The sequence below is a fragment of the Mirounga leonina genome, unplaced genomic scaffold, assembly GCF_011800145.1.
Source record: "Mirounga leonina isolate KUSES-001 unplaced genomic scaffold, KU_Mleo_1.0 Mir_366, whole genome shotgun sequence".
NCBI lineage: Eukaryota > Metazoa > Chordata > Mammalia > Carnivora > Phocidae > Mirounga > Mirounga leonina.
In genome coordinates, this window is record NW_023270709.1 from 8,934,484 (window position 1) to 8,954,085 (window position 19,602).

A 19,602-nucleotide genomic window follows, 5' to 3' on the forward strand; every position below is an offset into this window, starting at 1 on the left:
CGAGTTATATTTTGAGAGTTACATTAAGTATTTATCCACTGAAATTCAGAAATAAGTTGGTAGGGGAAAAAATTTAAATTTTCTTTCCCTTCTCACTGCCAGAAGTTATGTATCTCTTGGAGGGAAACTGAGCAGCAAAGACCAAAAGGTCTTGTAGGAGGAATAAACTAGGAAACAAATCATTTCACCTTCTGGGCCCCAAATCCTCACCAATGACTTAATAATTGGCAATGTCTGGGGAGTACCGTACCTGGGTGGCTCAGTCAGTTAAGCATCCAACTCTTGATTTCGGCTCAGGTCATAATCTCAGCATTGTGGGATTGAGCCCCACATCGGGCTCGGTGCTCAATGAGGAGTTTGCTTGGGATTCTCTCTCTCCCTCTGCCTCTGCGCCTCCCACAATGTGCACTCACTTTCTCTCTCTGTCTAAAATAAATAAATAAATCTTCTTAAAAAATAAATAATTGGCACCATTTGGTACAGTAGCCACTAGCCACATGTGACTATTGGGCGCCAGAAATGTGGCCAGTCCAGAGCGAGAGGTGTTTTAAGTGTAGAATACACACTAAATTTTGAAGATTTTGTGCAAAAAAAAGTATGAAAAAAAGACTTCCAAATAAATCGTTAATACCTTTATATTGGTTACATATTGAAATTATAATATTTTAAGATGGGGGTTAAAATATATTTATATTCTTAAATTAATTTCACTTTCTTCTTTTTTGTAAAATGTGGCTACTAGAAAATTTTAAATTATGTATGTGGCTCACGTTATATTTCTATTAGACAGTGCTGGCCTAAAACTATCCAATAGGATAGCCACTAGTCACATGTGGCTATTTAAATTATTTACATTTGAATTAAATTAAAAATTCAGGTCATCAGTCACACTAGCTGTGTTTAGCTAGAGGCTATCATACTTTGATGATGCAGATGGTGGAACATTTCCATCTTTGCAGAACATCATTAGACATCACTGACCTAGTAGTTTCTATATTGCTCTAATTTTTTTTAACAGTCTATCCTGAATGCAAGTGTGTGAATGTATATTGGAAATTTCACTCTCCAGCCCAAGCTGTAATCCCAAGTACCTTCTCTTTTGCTGAAATCTTGGGTTATGCTGATGTCATGGTTCTGAAGGGCCCTTTGTTGGGGACCCAAATTCAAACAAGCCATCACTCTTGGCCCCTTCTCAGGTCGATCATGTGGAGCCTCCTCTCTTAACCCAAGACTGCTGTGTTAGTTTCCTACTGCTATTTTAACAAATGACCAAAAATTTAGTAATTTGTAACACAAATTTATTCTCTTGTAGTTTGGGATGTCAGAAGTCTAAAATCAAAGTGTCAGTAGGACTATGTTCCTTCCGGAGGCTTCAGGGGAGAATCCATTTCCTTGCCTTTTTTCAGTTTCTAGAAGAATTCCTTGGCTTGTAACCACCTTGTGATCTCACCGAACTCACCCAGATAATCCAGGTTAATCTCCCCATCTCAAAATCCTTAGCATAATTCTATCCACAAAGTCCCTTTTGCCATAGAAGGTAACATACTCACAGGCTCTGGGGATGAGGACATGGACATCTTGAAGGGTGGGCGTTAGTAGCCTGCACAACTCCCGAATGGAAAACCAATCCACCTTGTCTGACCTCTGTGTACCACGTAAAAAGACCAACTAATTGTGCATAATCCAAGGAAAACCTAAACTCTATGTTTTCAATGCAAATGCCCTCACAGAAGTCAAACTGTTTGGAGAACTTCACAGATGATGCAGTCACTCATTTACCTGAAGAGAGATACAAGTTTTTCTGTCAAGGGATCATATCATTGCTCAGAAAAGGTTTGCCTTGTTGGGCTATTATTGTCACCCTGTCTGAGACCCCATAAAGTTCCCACCTGCCATAGACCCTACTCATAAGAGAAGCTATTTAGCTAGAAGTCAATTCTATGACCCATGCGTTGGAATCATTCCAGCAGAGAAAGAGGGTGAGATAGCAATGAGGCCTTCATAAGACTTTATTACTAGGAGAAAGCCAATATGTGATTAGGAAAAAAAAGAATAGGGATGGCAAGTGTGTCTCTGAATCACCAGAGAGGTGTAAGTAGTGGGCCCATGAACAAGGAAGCCCTGGGAAGGTTCTCCCTTCATAGTTTTATAAATGATCCATTGCAAGGACACAGTGAATGCTTTCAAGTTGTAAATAACGTTAAGTTTCTCTAGTAGTAAAAGGCCAAAACAAAGATCTCATAAGTCCATTTGCATGAACAGTGAAAGATATTGAAGTAGTACAGACAAAGCTAAAATGTGGTAATCCAAACTCTAATCTGATACTTATGAGCTCCAAAGTACAGTTGTAATTTTGAAAAGGACCACAGCTAGGATGCCCAGAACTGACCAAAGGGGCCAAACAACATACTGGACATCTCAAGATAGGTTTAGAAACAAAATTGAACGTGTTCTAATGACTGAGCTCCCAGTAGCAACAGGAAAAATTCTCCCAATAAAAGGGTCATCTGATATGCCCAGGAATCCCAAAGCTTCAAATCAGTTTATAGACTACACCTCATTTATTACAGGTTACACCACACTGGCCCACAGTGGCCCACTGCTCAGGGACAGTAAGAGTCCATGAACTGAATGAAGAACCTAGAAACCGAGAGGCCAGCCATGCACCTCTCCCCCCTCCTTCTCTGCTCCCTCTTTCCCAAGCTTGCCGGCTCCCTCACAGCCACCCACCCACCCAGTGTGGTCTTCACCAACTTGTCCCTCTCTCTCAACTCCTGTCTTTTCCAAAATGTGAGGCTCTGAGCCTTCTCAAGGACAATCCAGGACATTCTTCTTCCCGCTCTTTGGTGCAGAAGTCAGAGAGTAGCTTCGACGGTGCTCAGATTTAGCTTCTAGGCTGGGTGGCTCCATCATCACAGTCAGGCCCAAATACATCGGCAGCCAGCTTTCCAAGACCATCCCTAGCTCATATGGGGCCTTGGTACAAATTAGGAAAAAGTTCACCTTCTGCCAGGAAGTGTTGGTAGTTTGGGATTCTCCCGCAAAGCCAGAGACAAGGACTTGGGGGTGGGGAGTTATTAGGAAGCAATGGCAGAAAGCAGGCAGGAGCGAGGAGCTCCAGGGACTCAGGGCAGGAGGAAAAGCCAGGAAGGGATAAATGGGCAACTGATTACCAGGATGCAAACTAGGCTCTGCCCCACTGGGATCCTTGGGGAACCGCAGTGTGCATGTCAGAATTGTCCCTCTGAAGGTCGGGAGGTTGTGGAATTTATCCCCAGATTCCAGTCCTCCTGGGTTGAGGGCTTGCAGAGGATAACGTCCCTGCGGTTGTCCTATGCGGGTCGCTGTATGGCGGGAAACTACGGAGAGGTGGCAGGCTCTTGACCTGGACGATATCCGAGGCACCACTGATGATACCAAGGCTTCCCTGATTTCAAAACTGGCTAGGGGATGTGGCCAGGACAGCAGAAGGATCTGCGCGTGGGACCCAGCCCAGCCCCAGCTGCAGAGCCTGGCCCCCTGGGCAGGAGCTGGATTTGTGCCCCCACCCACCCCCTCGGCCAGCAGCCTGTTCAACTGCACGCAGACACTCAGGTCGCTTCTGAAGTGGCACAAGCATGCTTACCACACTGCAGTCCGGTGGCCAGCCCTCAGGAGAGACATAACGAGTTCCCAGGCTCTGGAGAATAAAAGGCGAAATGGCCCAGGGGTTAGAGAGCTGACAAAGTCGGACACACCAAAAAATAATAATAACAATAAATAATAAAGATTGGGCCTGGACCAAGCCTGGAGCCCCCTGCCCACAGTGCCTGGAATCCATCCATTGAAACCCAGAAGAAACCTTAAGGCTTTCAGGCCCACAGGGAGTCTGTCTAAAGCCAAATTCACCCCGGAGGCAGGGGACACTCCTCAGAGTCCCCACACAGGCAAGCTCATTATGAATTTAAATGAGCGCCCTAACCAGCAACTAGCTCAGCGCCCTGTGGGACCAGGAAGCATTTTCTACACCCTGCAGGGTCAGAGACTGAAGAAAAGCAGAGCTAAAATCAGGGAGGAGATGAGGAGCCGTGCCCGGGCCTTAGCCATCTGCCAGACTTGGGTGTCTTAAAGGAAATGCCCGGAGGCAGGGAGAGGAGTGAAGATTATATTTAGAGCTCACTGAGATGAAGTAATGTGCTCGCTCCCTCTCACTCCAGAGACAAGGCTCTTGGTCTGCTTGGAACACTCTCCCTACTCCATCTTCACTGTGGGACCACTGCCCACAGGAGCCCTTGTAAGGGGGCCTCCCCAGCTCCCGAGGCGCCCCCACTCCCTGGAAGGCAGGCTGAACCCTGTGTCCTCCTAGTTCAGCACAGCTTCCCCAAAGATCCCCCTCAACTGGGCCTGGCAGGTAGGAAAAAGACTCAAAGCTCGAGTAAATAAATAAATGATGATTTTTAAAATCTTTGTTCTGAATATACTAATTGGCCTATTTATGATAAATTATAACTCTTAAGTATTTTTACACTGTCAAGCACCCTCAGGGTGCTTAAATATTGATGACATTTTTGTAATAAATTTGGAAGACTGGAGGCAATTGCAGTAAGATACTAGGAAGGGCTAGGAAATGGGGAGAATTCCTGGGACAGAACCCACGCATTCGGGGAGCGCTTCCAGGCGGGCATCCTTGCTGCTCCCAGAGGATAAAAGGCTGTAGAGCAGAAGGCAGCCCAGAGCCTCACGTCCATCGAATCCAAAACCCTTTGGGACCTTTTATTCCCACAATTTAAAAATCAATTCCCTTTCTGAAAAAGACACTATGTGCCAACCACACAAAGATCTGGGTCAGAAACAAAGCCGCTTCGCAGAAATGACTTCATGTGTTCAGAACCGGGGAGATGGATTTCTTTAATCCACAGCACACCAAAAACTGATAAAGATTTCAAATGGAGGAAAGGAAGGAGTGGGTACAGATATACTGGGGCTCTTTTTATAGTTCCTGGAGTGTGAGAATGTTAATTAAAGGAATCTCAGAATCGGGGAGGATCTAAGAATGGAAGGGGCGAGAATCTAATTTTAGGTGTTGTTTCATTAGGTTAAAAAAAAAAAAAGACAGTTCCATGAGCTACCTGCAGCCATTCTCAGGAACTTCACAGACCCCCAAAGAGCTCCAAATGAAACTGTAAAGTGTGAGAGACAGATTTAATGAAAACCTCTCAGCCCAGTAAAGAACCTCTTCATTTGAAAGACAAATTCGTAAATCTTGGAGCATAAAATCAGCATAACAGAATGTTAGATATCATTCTAATGTGATTCTTCAAAGAGCTGTCCGCATCCATTTTTTAAACAAAAGGCACCAACGGGATTTACTAGCTGTTGCCTCTGCCAAAAGGTTCCCAAACCTAGGCTTGATGTGTTCCTTGACATCCAAGTGAGTCTTCAGGGTGTTACCCTTCTTTCCATCCAGTAGATAATAATACAACTAATAACTACTGACCCTGGCCTTACTGAGGACCCCACTTTTCTCAGCAAGTTTACATACAATTCTCTGGTCCCCCCAATGCCCTGCAGGAGAGACATTTCCGTTTCCATCTTGCAAGTGCAGAAACTGATTTGTGGGATGGATGCTGAGCTGGCAAATAGGAGAGCTGGGTCCTAAAGTCAGTTCTGTCTACTTCCAAGGTCAAGCGCTTTGCACTATGCCACTTTAGAACAATCAGTAGACGCATAAAGCAGGGGTAAAATGTGTCCAAGGGAACCCCCCCAGACCAGATATGCACAGGCACACTTACTCCCCATTCTTGGGCTCCGCTCCTGCGTCCTGCGTCCCATAGTTTGATGGCCTGCGTGAGTGATCTTGACTGGTTCATGCCCATAGCATTCACAGTCCATGAGCTGTGAGTGGCAGAAATCCATTCTTGCCAACAAAAGCAAAGGGATTTTCTGAAAGGCTATCTAGGAGTCAAAGAAGCAGTGCAAAGGCTACACCCCTAGGCAGAAAGCAAACAACCCTAGATACTGGTGAGTTGAAATAAAACAAACCATCTCTTGCCAGAATAGATTGGCCCTGCGTCTCTTCTTTGTCTTCCTGCTCAGATTGTTCTGGCTTTGGTCAGAGACTATCCACTGGGGAAGAGAGAATTTCCTAAAAAGGAATGGTGTACTGGTAGCTGGTCCACTGCCTTGCACAACTCCAGGGGGCACCACTCCCGTAGATTATAACGTGAGTGGTATGCCCTCGGGTTGTACAGCATGCCGGCCCGACAACTGAATCCCAGGCAGCCCCCTCTGAACTCTCTGCACTTGTTAGAATCACCGCCCACATACACCGCTCACTTCTGGCACAGTTAACTTTCTGTACAGCTCGTCATTCTATCTTTCCCAGTTGCACAGGAAGATCCTTAAGGATAAGATCCAGAACTTCAACATCTCTATTTCTAAAACCACATCATACAGAGAAGTAGCTTCCGATTAAACTTTTGCTTGTAGCCACAACCAAATATGTATTTCCTTTAAAAAATAAATGGATCAGTTCATTTAGTGCAGTGAAACAGGAATGTTGTCCCTCTGGCACCCACCATGTTTGCACATTAGCCTTGCCAGGTACAAGAAATTGACCATGGCAAGGAAGGCTAGATAAGTTGGGGGCATGAGCATTTAACAGAAGCCAAAGGCTATGCTAAGAATGGGTGTCCTGGTAGAAGGTCAGGTTCAGATTGCCTGGAGAGGCCTTTTTCAAAAAGGATTACCCTCACTCCCCTAATATTATTCCGTGTAGGCAGCTGCTCGCGCACCAGCCACTGCCCCTGGCCCCAAAGCCCCTTTTCAAGGAGAGAGTTTGGTCGGTCTCCAAGTATTTCCTGAGCAGTGGTTAGGCACCAGGGGCTATGTGAGGCAGGAAGTCGCTGTGCTATTAAAAGAGCTCAATACCTGATGCCATCAATAAACCAATAACCATTCATTCAACTCCACCATCCTCCACCATCCCTCCACGCTCGTCGCCAGATTGGCTGCTCTGATGGCTCATTCCCTAATCCAGGCTCTTCTGTCAGCATAGCCCAGGCCCAGAGCTTTCCAGCAGGGAGAGGGTCACAATAGCAGGAGCAAGAATGAAGTGGGCTGGCAAACCCACGTCGTCCTGGCTCTAGGTCTGCTCATTCAACAACCTCTTTAACAACCCTATATTGCGCCCTGCTGTGTGTTCGACTTTGCAATGTACCGGGAGCTATGCAAACAAGAAGGGACAGGCTACTGAAGGAAGCAGGCTGTAAACAGATGATTACAATTCTGGATGGCCAATGATTCAAATGGTTCACATAATATTCTCATCTACCGTTGTATCTAGCACCTGGCATAGCGCCTGGCCTGCATTGGGTGGATGCCCCGTAGTGCAGACTGCTGAGTGAATGTATTCATGACAAACATGGACTGCTCGCCATGGGCCAGGTGCTGTGCAAAGAGTTTTACTTGCATTAACTCATGTGATGCTCATGACAGCTCTGTGAGGTGAATATTATTATAACCCCCGCCTCATTTCCTGATGAGGAAACCAAGGCACAGTAAGATTAGGTGACTTGCCCAACTAATAAGAAGAGGAGCCAAAATTCAAGCTCAGCACAGACCATCTGACCCCAGAGTCTGAGCTCTTAGGCACTGTGCTTATGTGTTAAGTGCATGGGGTTGGGGAGTCCCAGAGATGGCAGTCACCATACGAGGAGCTGGGCATGGTTTCAATATTCAATATTGACATGAATGGCCCACCCACTACCATAACATCCCAGCAGCTTGACCTCCATGAACATTTTCCATCATTCCACCTCAACCACTGACTCCCACATCAACTCTGTGTGTTGTCATCCCCAGTAAATGCACCACTTCTGAAATCTCAGTGCCAAGCCTTCTGCTCCCTGGCTTCACCATGTCCTTCCAGCACATGCATTCTAGGACCTTGATGGCAATGATGGAAACCCCATTCAACTGACTCTACCACTGTTTCTACTAGCAACCCACCCTGCCTTCATTTACTTCCTTACCCTTCTTAGAGTCCATGATCTATTATTAGAAGTCTATTCCCAATAGCCTGCACTTTTTCTCTGTATCATTCTTGCCCAGTAAAACTACCCAACCATCTACCCTCTCCCATTCTTATATTAGAGCTACTGAACATTGCCTCATTCCCCTCCCCAGGGCTTAGCTCAAATATCATCTCCTTAGAGATGCCTTCCCTGGCCAGCCACCCAACAAAACATGGTGTCTCCTAGTTTGTTATTTTAGCAAATTATTTATTGAGTGCTTTCCAGACATTGTTATTAGCACTTTACATTGATTAATTATTTGAATCCTCAAAGCTCAAGGAAGTGGAATTCATACAACCATGAATTATTGTCATTATTATACCCATTCTAAAAAGGGAAACTGAGCCCAAAGGGGTAATGACTATCCAAAATCAAACAGATATCATAGACAGTCTCAGGATTGAACCCCACACAGCCCAACTCCAGCCTGGTCTCTTAACCATCACACCATCTGCCTCTCACACAGCCAGAATGTCTTCTTCTAGCACTTTCTACAATCCAGGTACTACCTCATTTAATGATTTACATGCTTTCAGTGCCCTCCTTAGAATATGAGCAACTGTGTGGACAGAGACCTTCTTTTCCATCACTGGCTCCCTAGTGCACAGCGAGCACAGATAATATGAGCAAATCATTTTTATTTAATATGATTGAGTAACATTATGTCTGTTTTGTATATGTTTCAGAGCAGATTTATTATGCCGGCCCCATCAATAATCCTGGATTTGAAATTCTCCAGGTAAGGTCTTGGTTTTCTGTTTTGCTCTGTTACTTAATTATTGTATTGAGCAGTTTCTTAGAAGAGGAGGAGGGAATTAAGTTTAAACAAATTCCATTGGCCATCACTAAGAAAACCCTTCTACAAAAAAGCTGTTACCTCATGGTGGGCACTTACAAATGCTTAAACCCTGATTTTGCCATTTTGGTATTTAACATTTTATGTTCCAATTGACCCTCGGGGATCCTCTGGGCAGACAGCTCCCGCAGAGAGGGATGCCCCCGTCCCATCCTGCAGGATTGCCTGTGTCCTCGGGGACTGCATGGGCTAAAGTTGCTGGGGTGTGGGCTGTCAGTGAGGCTGACTGTTCAGAGGAAAAAAAACACACATACAACCATGAAGGCTTATAAGCTCCCAGGTTCCGGGCTTGCACTATTACTCATGGCTGCCACCAGGTGAATAAAATGCCCCCACCTGAGCATTCACTGGCAATACTCACAGCTAAGAGTCAAGTTTTCCACTAACTCCTTTTTATGCAAAATAATGTGACCTTAATGGCTGAATTCAAGCATCTCTGACATAAGCAATACATTTTCAATATGCTACTCCTGAGAGAATCTTATGTGACATCATAAAAGGAATCACAAAGATGTAATAACTATGTTTTTTGTTTCAACCTCATCCGCTCAGTTTTCAAAAAAACCCGTGTATGACTCTGGGGAAGGGTCTCCTTCTGCATAACGAATTTGTTTAACTTTGTTTCATTTCTCGTGTGTGTGTGTGTGTGTGTGTGTGTGTTTCCTTTCTGTCCCAGGCTTTGGGTTCCGAAGGTACAAGCCCTCATGTCTCAAGAACATTCTCTAGTGTTGCCTTTGCAGATGGGAAGTTTCCAGCTTCACCTTCCCCCTCCAGGGTTCTCCAGAGTCTTCTCTGCAGACCTTTCAGTAAAATATTAGAGTCTTGCAAACTCCCTTCACTTCTAGAATGTGGGACCAAAATTCTCCCAGCTAGTTTTTTCTTGAAATCTTTGCTATTTGAGCTCTTTTTCCTACTCTATTTTCCTTCTGAATCCCTCCGTCCCCCCTCCCACTGGAGATTGACTTAAAATTTGCAAACAATTGATTTTCATCTTGCATTATTGGCTTTTTTTTTTTTTTTAAGGCAGTGTTCTTTAGGAATTGCTGTGAAATAGAAAGGAAAAGAACTTCTTAAAGGCACAGAATCCCTTTGAAAGGAAAATCTGGCAGAGATGTAAAAAAAAGCTTTATTGCATTCTGCTAGGATGCCTGGGTGAGTGCAGGACCCGCGTTCTTCAACCAGTGACAGTGCTCAGCCATGTTGTCCAACATGAGGACCAAGCCAGGCTCCGGGGTCCCTGCCATGGGCATGGTTGTTTAGGCATCCATTGGTCCTCTTCCCCTTCTGAGGTTTGGGCCTAAGAAGCAGAAACCTGGCCAGCCCTGACTGCATCCAGCCTGCTGACACCTGGCCAAAATTGACAGGGGGCATGACCCAAGTGGGACACATGCAACCTGTCACCTACGCAACAGAGACAGCTGCCCGCCTTAATCTCAACATGGGCTCCCACGCTGGTTGAGGGCCAGCTGCGGCCAGCCCGGCTTCCTTGGCTAACAGCCAGCCGGCAAGGCGCAGAGACTTTGCTTCCTAATATGGGACAGAGACAGTGTGAAGCCTTCTGGTTTTAAAAGACCTGCCCTGGATCCCCTCCTCCCACCAAATCCCCCAGAGATGGGCTCTGTGCTAATTCCATCCCTGCTTGGCTGGAAGCTTTTCCACTCAGCACTCCATCTTCAGTGTCTTGGTGTTACTTTCTTTTTAACACAGCCAGTCCCTTGGCCCTGACTGAAGTCCTGCCCAGAGCCCTGCAAATCCATGACTTGTTTTCTGAATTAGAATTTAGAGATCCTTTGGGCTTCCAAGATGTGTGGAGCCTAATCTTCGTAAGTGCCAAAGATACGACTGTAAATTCCTGACCCACAAATTCAGGGCTCTCCTCAACAGCAGAGAGGCTGCCGCTCTCTGACCCTTGTCCCTACTCTGCCCCTCCTGTCCTCTTAGCGTGTCCCTCCACCTCCCTGCTGATGAGCACAGTTGCCCAAATTCTCTTGCCTCCTAAACCAGAGTATGCGTATCTTGTACGTATGTATGCATGTGTGGAATATAAGTGTGGAATTCATAATCTAGAAACCTTCCTGCAAATACTACATCTTTTCTTAGGCTTATAAGGCAATAACGAAAAATTCATTTGGTTTTCAATAATTTGGGGCGGTGTGTGCCTGAAGGCACATGGACACTAAACGTAAAGAAGGTGATGGTGAGGGGCCCACGAGCAGATGCACATTTGAACTGCTCTCTACTCACAATGAATTCTCTAACTTTCACACTGCTTCGCTTAAATTCCTATAATGCTTCTGAAATCGCAGCTGCTCATATTTGGGCAGCCAGCCTCATGGGAGTCTATGCTGTCACAGATCCTCAAGCTGAGGGGCACCCTACGGGACACTCTGAGCAACCCTCTCACCTCAGCCACTATTCAAGAGTACAGCCTGGCTCTGCCAAATGCAGTTTTCATTGTTGGGGCACCCGCTCGCTCCTGGACCTCTGCTAATTGCTAGAAAGTTATTCTTCTCTAACAAAAACTGCCTCTCATGCAACCTCCATCCAGTGGTCTGATTTATTCCTTCCCTCCGGCTTATACAGACTAAACCCCTTTTCTTCTCTGGGTGACAGGCACTTGAAAGATGTGCCAGGAATCTCTTGAGATCTTCCCTCCTGGGCCCTTTGCTCCCACTACCCCCCACGGCCCAGAGCATCTCTCTCCAGGCTGGTGAGCCTACAGACACATCACCACCACGTGGCCTCTGGGGGCTGGGGCGGGGCTTTGGCACGGAACCGACACATGGGTTTTTCTGCAAGTTCACATTCAGCCCAACCAGTAAACACAGACAAAGAGAGTCCTCTGTGGAGTGTCATTGCCAGAAAAGGAACCCTAAAAGGTGGCAATACTTTTTCTCATAGAGCATTCTGGTTTTGTGCAGTTGAATTTTGATCTCCCAGAGGTCTTCTCTGTTTCAGCAAATGACACTTCATCCTTCCAGTTGCTCAGGCCAAGATCTTTGGCATCACCCTCAGCCCCTCTCTTTCTCTGCCACCCACATGAGTTTCCTCGGTAAATCATTATTGGCTCTTCTTTCAAAATCTATCCAGAATCCAGTCTGGATTCCTCTCCTCATCTCTGCCTGTCTGCTCCAGCCAGGGTGGTCTCCCACCTGGTCTTAAGTGCTTCCACTCTCTGCCCATACCGGCTCTGTGGGTGGCCGGAAGGATCCTATTATGATATGCATGTGATCAGGCCACTCCTCTCATGACCTGTGTCCCTGTCAGGGTGGAAGCCAGTGTCCTCACCATGGCCCGCGAGGCCATCCCTGACTCATGTCCTCTCCCTCCTCCTGTGGTTCTCTCTCCCTGCAGCCCCGTGGGCGTCCTCCCTGTTCCTCACACACAGGGTGCCAGTCCTCAGAGCAGCGGGGGTGCTCCCCATCTTCTTCAGGTCTTTGCCCAAAAGTCACCTTTGCAGCGGGACCTGCCTGGACCACCCTGCTTAAAACTGCCCACCAGCACTAGCCCAGCCCCACCCTGCCCTGCCCAGCCCAGCACTGCCCCCCCACGCCCCCATCCCCGCTTCCCTGCCTGCGTTCTGTCTCGGGCGCCAGCATGAGCATAGCACCCATAGTGAAGGATCGGGTACATTGTCTGTCTGTCCCAGGGAGCCCCGTAAGCGCCACAAAGTGAGTTTGGTTTGCCTGGTTCTACTTTATCCCCAGGGTCTAAAAGAGTGCCGGCACCTAGGAGGTGCTTGATGACTACCGGTGGAACGATGGATTGCTTTGTGGGTCACACAGCTCATGCTTTCCCTGCGTCCTTTCCAGGGAGAATACCAGGTTTTGCTGGAACTGTATAATGAACACCGTTCCACCGTGGCTTGTGCCAATGCCACTGTTGTTTGCTCCTGAGCAGCTGAAACCTGGGGCACACTGTGTCTGCTGGGAACCACAAGCTGCTCAAGCTGGACCTGCTCTGTAAGCAAAACCAGCCGACGATGGAGAGGCCCAGCAGAGGGGCAGGCACAGGTTTTAGCCCCAGGACCGGACGTCCTCAGACTCCACGCATGTATGTGCTCCTGAGTCACCTCCTGGTAGTCTCGACGCCATCCTGTGGGCCCGTCCTCCTCCGCATGGCCAGACTCACCTGCAGAAACAGCTCCGCAGGAGCACTTCCCCTGTTACCCAGAATAAAGAAAGCTGGCCCACTGTTGTTCCTCATGGTTTGTTCGAAGGCTCTTAGTGCGAGACCGTAGTTACAGTGTAATTTCCTCCAGACAAAGCACCAGGTGCTGGAGAAGCGTAAGTAGTTCTAAGAGTTTGAGGAGGTTGACCGACTGGCTGGAATTAGAGAGCTGGCAAAATGTGCCCCTTGTCCTCCCCCTCCTTCTGAGCAAGCTCCAGGCCCTTTGGCCACAAGGACAGAGGAGCCGATAAAACCTTAGAAAGAACGACATCCAAATCCCGCCTGGCCAAACCTCATTATATCATCGTCCCCCAAGCGTGGCCGTCCTTGGCCTCAGCACGTCATGGCTCTCATTAATGCATTCATTAATTCTTGATGTGTACCTGCTGAACACTGAAGTCCTGGGCCCTGTGTTCAGCACTGAGGCTACTCCAGGGAGCAAAACAGACCGTGTGGAGCTTGCGGTCCCCTGAAATATTAAAAAGCCATGTCGATCAGTGAGCATGTTCATTTGCATTCAGCAACACCTCCAAGGGCCTCCGTAAACGAGCAGGTTGCTATCCGCTCTCAGAGCCATTCTGGCAACCCCGTCCTTTTCTATCCCAGGATGTGCAGAATCACACGGTGGGCTCCACAGCTCTGACACCGTCCCGTGCCCCCCTCCCCACCCTGATCCTCCCAGTGTCCCTGGGCCCAACATCTGGCCCTCTTGCTCCTGCCCCGGGGACTGGCATCAGGTGACTGGGTTGACTTTATCATTTGCAGGTCTTTGAGATCCATAAAATACCACTATGTTAGAGATTAAAAGGTGAAAAATCCAAAGTTTAAAAATGTTCATTGCTATTAATTACCATCTGTACATAATTAAACTACCCAGAATAGCAAGCTGTAAATGCCTGGTGAATTAAAACTTTAAAACCAGCATCTAAGGTTTTTTGGGTTATGGAGAAACAAAATTATAGCAGTGTCCTTACTTACACCCATTAATGCTCGAGAAAGAAGACATACTGTGCTTATGCCCGGCCAGGGAGCAGACCTCTGAACACACACGGCTGTGATCCTTTTATGCACACCAACAGCAGACTGAATTTCTGATCCTTTGCCATTCCCTCTAGTGAGACATTCCCCTGCTCCCTCTCCCGTAAGCATCCTTATGTGTGGAGTAAAGGCTGCACGGAGGTTCTGAGTACTCACGTGTTCCAACAGCTTAGGACAGTGGCCACAGCCTTCCAGAGGCAGGGACAAGCAATCGGAAATGAGCTCACTTTTCATTTTTCTGAAATTCCTCTGTTCCCTTTCCCTTTCCTGTTCTTTGTCATCTTCTTATAATTCATTGATAATATGTGTACATGCGTGTGAGCATGTGTGTATGTGTGTGGGTTGGGGGCGTGTTTAGACCTACGGGTTTGGATGAAACAGGGGATTTCCATGTACAGGGCTGGCCCCAACACACCGCAGCCGCACTCAAGGATTAACTTGAGAGGAAAAGAAGGTGTTTCCCTGCCCCAAGATCTGTTTGTCCTTAGTGCCCTGTCATGGACCTTACATTTCACTGTGAGTTCCTCTCCTGCAAGTTAGAAAGAGAAAGTTTTTCCCTGGCTCCATCTTGGTAGGAGAAATGCAGGAATCATTATCCCTACATGACATTCTGGCTGATCACAGGAATGAAGGATGAAGGTTGGAACTCCATCCGAGGAAGCCAGAGGCATTAAGGGGGAGGTGGGCAACCCCAAGGCAAGCTCTCTGGGGCTGACCACCTCTCCGTGTGCCTGCGTTGCAGGCGAGGTGTGGAGGGCACACTGACAAAGAACTTAAGTTGTGTCTCATTTTCTTATAAGCAGAGCTCCTGCTGTTTGAAAATCACTATAAAACATTCTAAGCATTTCTCCTCAGTAAACTTCCCTGAGGGAAAACAAAAACAGGAACAAAACAAGCAAACAAACAAACAAACCAAAAAACTCAGTTTGATTCAAGATGATGCTCTGTTCCCAAAAAACACTTGTGGATATCAGACAGCTCCCCTGTTCTGGGCATCCACAGGCTCCTCCTTATAATTTAAGGGAAACTCTCTGTACCCACATAAACAGTTAACCCTTCAACAACACAGACATTACAGGCACCAAGCCCTCATGCAACTGAAAATCTACGTATAACTTCTGACTCCAAAAACTTAACTACTAAGAGCCTGCTGTCGACCAGAAGCTTTACCGACCACATAGTCAATTAACACGTATTTTGTAGGTTCTATGTATTAAATATTGAATTCTTACAATAAAGTAAGCTAGAGAAAAGAAAATGTTAAGAAAACATAAGGAAGAGAAAATACATTTAGAATGCTGCACTTTATCGAAAAAAATCAGCATATAAGTGGACCCTCACAGTTCAAACCCATGTCGTTCGACAGTCAATTGTGTGTGTGTGTGTGTGTGTGTGTATGGTTACAGGTTATATATATACCCTATAACCTTCCCACCAAATATATAAATATATATAAATATAAACAAATATATATATATATATATGGTGTGAAGGAAATGCCAGTACCCAAGACTAGGGCCCAGGCAGAAAGCTGAATATCCATTTGGGTGGTGTGATCACATCACTTAGAATGTTTGGGCATAAGGAACAGACACTCAACTCAGTCTGGCTTTACACATACAAAACCCCGTTGGCCCCTGTGATTGCTGAGCCCCCACATGTTTCTAGCGTCAGCCCCGGTTTGCTGCAAAGGTTCACACTTGTCATCAGTGCTTCATCTCTATTTCTCCAAGATTCCTGTACCTCTGGCCTCCCTGAATATTGGTTTCACCCTTGGACAGTCTTTCCTATAAGAGCAAATAGTTTCACACCTGTCCAATGTACAAAGGGAGACAGACAGCTCTCTCACGGAAGTCCTGCATTCATTCTGAGTGCTAGGTCTCCTGCGACCCGACCCAGCGCTGGATTGGAGTTAGCCCCATTGGAACCGCCCTTGTCCCTAAGTGGAAACTGGGTGAGTTGGAAAGGGGGAAAGGGAGAAAAGGGGGAAAGATGCTGGGTAGTTGGGAGCATGTCTGGAATTAGGCCAGCACTGCGGTTCTAACTCTCTCCTACCTGCTAACGGAGTGAGTGACTTAATTCTCTAACCTTGGCTGGCTCACCCGCAAGTGTCAGCAATAATACCCACCTTACAGAAGTACATACAGAAGTACTGAGAATTAAAGGAGAGAGTGCATGGCAAGCACTTACAACAGTGCCTGGCGTGTAACTCAATAAAAGTGAGTTATTATTCTGCTAAGGCGGTGCCTAGTCCCTCTGGGCTGCTATGACAGGAATACCATAGCCTGAGTGCTTTATAAACAACAGATATTTATTTGTCACGGTTTTGGAGGTTGGAAGTCCAAGATCAAGGTTGCTGGCAGATTCAATGTGATGAGACTCTGCTTCCCGGTTTATAGGAGCTGTGTTCTCCTTGCACGGGGAGGCAGTGCAAGGTAGCTCTCCGGGACCTTTGTCATGGGGTCACTAATCTCATCCATGAGGGCTCCACCCTCATGATCTAACCACCTCCCAAAGGCACCACCTCCAAATACCATCATACTGGGAGTTAAGATTTCAACATGTGACTTTGGAAGGACACAAACCATTCTGTCCAGAAGAGGTAGGTATTCACCTTGGAGCCAAAGCCCAGTTCCCTAATTTCCCTCTCCTGTCCCTCGTACTCTATTGAGGCAAATGATCTTTGAGCCCTGCCTTCACCTATAAGCCCACATTCCTTTTTAAGAGCTGAAGTGGTTCCTTGGCACCTTGATTTCTTTCTTCTAAGAAAGAAGGGACTGGGCATGTTCCCTGAGCTACCTGCTAGAACGATGAACTCTGAAGAGACTATAAGACCAACATTCAGGTACAAGTTTCCCCCCAAATAGAAACATTATAACCAGACCAAACAGGCCGGAGGAAAGAAAATGTGTGTCATCGTTAATTAAAGTTGTTTCTTGTAAAAGAAAAAAAAAAAAAAAAGGAAAGAGATACACATGCAAGACGGGAAGAACTAAATGTAACATCTGCACATTTAACAATTACATTTGCCTTCAGCAAAGATAACCCAAAATAGCTGGTGAGAGAAGGAAAGGGCCACATCCTGATTTTAACCCGGATTTGTTAGGGAGGGGTTTTATCATCTCAGTGGTTCAATTTCAGATTTGAATCAGGGGCATTTTTCTCAGTCAGCAAAACGAGTTCCTCTGTCTAATTTCCTGCTCGTTTCAAAACCTTTCAAAACCAAATTCTTTCCTCCAGTATCTTGGTCTCCTCACTCTTGCAGAAAAGAATGTATGCACTGATGTTATTTCAGCTGAAAACAATGATTTCTCCCCCCCTCCCCAGCTGATATTTTTGTGCATTCCCTGAAACCCAACCAAGGTCTGGAAAGAGAAAACATCTATGCCAAGGAAGGCCATACCATTCAATTGTGGCTTCCCCTCCTTTTCTCTATTCAGAAATGGTGGAAGAAAATTTGGGAAGGGACCAGAGAATATTACTGAAATATCAAAGGATAGGATCAGGTTTCCACATAAAGATAAACTATAACTGATTCAATGTATGGGCGTAGAAAGACATCTGGGAAGTCGAAACAATGACAAAGACAACAATAATAATACAGTTGTTTGGAAGCTAACAATGATCTGAGCACAGGTACTTTCCCTGTCTCAATCACAGCCCGTGGGCAGGTGACAGGGCCACCCAAGCCATAGAAGAGAGAGCTGGTGTGACGGAAGGGAACTGGCCCCCAGCTTATGAGCTCAGTGGGCTGGGATTCAAATCGGTCTAACTCCAAAACCCAGTGCTTGCTGGCTGATGCTGCCCCTGGTTGTTTGGTTGGAGGTCGCATAATAGGGAACACTTTATGGGTTTAGCTGTGGGTTTGCAGGATTTGTTAAGTCAAGCAGCAAACAGGCTACAAATAAAGGAGGCCTAATAAGGAGTTTGATTAATTCATTGATGAGAGCATAGGAGAAAAGAAAAGAAAAAATAAAGACCATGAATGTTTAAGGCGTATAGTGAACTACTGAGTTTCATAATTTGGAGGAACTCCACTCTGCTCTTCAGCAACAACCAAAAATAAGTGAACAAATAAATAAAAATTCCTCGGTCATTCACTTTCAAACCCATCTAGATGAATTGGATGAATAGTCCAGTATAGCCTGGCTTTTTCACTTCCTTCCTTCCTTCCTTCTTTCCTTCCTTCCTTCCTTCCTTCCTTCCTTCCTTCCTTCCTTCCTTCCTTCCTTCTTTCCTTCCTTCCTTCCTTCCATCAGTAAATATTTATCCAGCACTAACTACTTGCTGACCACTGTATTAAGCACATTATATAAAATACTGATGTATTTATATATGCATGTATTATATATGCAAAATGAATAATACATAATTCCTGTCTACCATCAGCTTATATTTTAGGAAAAGGGAAGAAGGAAGGTATCACAATCTTTTATGATGGATAGCCCATGGTAGGTAACCGGAGAGAGGAGCAAAACACCGTGGCTTCACGGGGAGAATGTACGGGTTGGCTTTGTGGTAGAAGGAGCCATGAACTGGCCCTCGAAGGATGGTTGGGATTAGCGATCCAGGTGCCCATGAAAGAAGCAGTCTCAGTTCTAGTTCTCTGGCTATCAACCTGGCGTTTCATTCTTAAGGGCTGGGACATACCGTATTTCTGCAGTCATTAGGCAATGAGTTCAATTTTAAATGAAATAGGGTATATAATAAGAGACTTTCACCCGAGCACAGGCTTTTCTATTAATGCTTAGTTGTGATCCCTGAAAATCAATGAATTAGCAAGCGTTTATTAAAACTTACTGCGGACCCAGATCCCAGTCTGAGCCCATCTCCCTGCCAAAGGGTGCCCTTATCACCCTCCTGCGCAACTCCTTTCCATTCATCCCTCTCTGGCAAGAAGTTATTCTCTTTACCAAGTGTGCCTTCACCCCTTTCATGTTTAACTTGTTGTCTGAGTCCCCATCGTGGTGAGAAGTATGGGACTGACCCAGTACATGATGGTTCTGTGCAGGGTTCCCATGGATGGGGTGGATGAAGGAAGGAGAGTGAGGGGATGCCCCTGAGCAAGGAGGCAGTGTGGAAATCTGAATAGTGAGAAGGGGACCAGAGACTGGAGAGGCAGGGGGCGGGGAGTGGGGAGGTGCTAGGAAATTTGGGGCAGACATAGTGCCTGTAGCAGCCAGGAGGCCCGGACAGTCAGAACCCAAAGCCACCTGGCTCTGTGCCCCGCAGCTTTCTTCCCACATTTACTTTCCAGAGCCCATGTAGTCACACTCATGCTCCACAATGTTCACCGCAGCCAAGATCATGTTCTCTAACTTCTCCTCCAGTTTCCATCCCTTTGGGCTGCGGTAACAAAAATATCATAGAATAAGGAGCGTAGAAACAACAGAAATGTATTGCTCACAGTTCTGGAGGCTGGGAATTCCAAGATCAAGGTGCCGGTACGTTCAGTGTCTGGTAAGAGCCTTCTTCCTGGGTCAC

At 46.3% G+C, this 19,602-nt stretch overlaps 1 protein-coding gene across 3 annotated transcripts in view; it reads left to right on the top strand.

Annotated features, from left to right (window-relative positions):
- Nucleotides 1–13,921, top strand: part of LY86 (lymphocyte antigen 86) — a 126,411-nt gene extending 112,490 nt beyond the window's left edge. For 2 of the 3 annotated variants that reach the window (XM_035030793.1, XM_035030794.1), the window contains 2 exons: nucleotides 8,741–8,793; nucleotides 12,723–13,917. In XM_035030793.1, coding sequence (XP_034886684.1) covers nucleotides 8,741–8,793; nucleotides 12,723–12,806 — 137 coding nt within the window. In that variant the 3' untranslated portion in view covers nucleotides 12,807–13,917. Of the gene's footprint in view, nucleotides 1–8,740; nucleotides 8,794–12,722 lie in introns of all 3 variants that reach the window. The other variant, XM_035030795.1, reaches the window with a different exon arrangement.
- The last annotated feature ends 5,681 nt before the right edge of the window (nucleotides 13,922–19,602 follow it).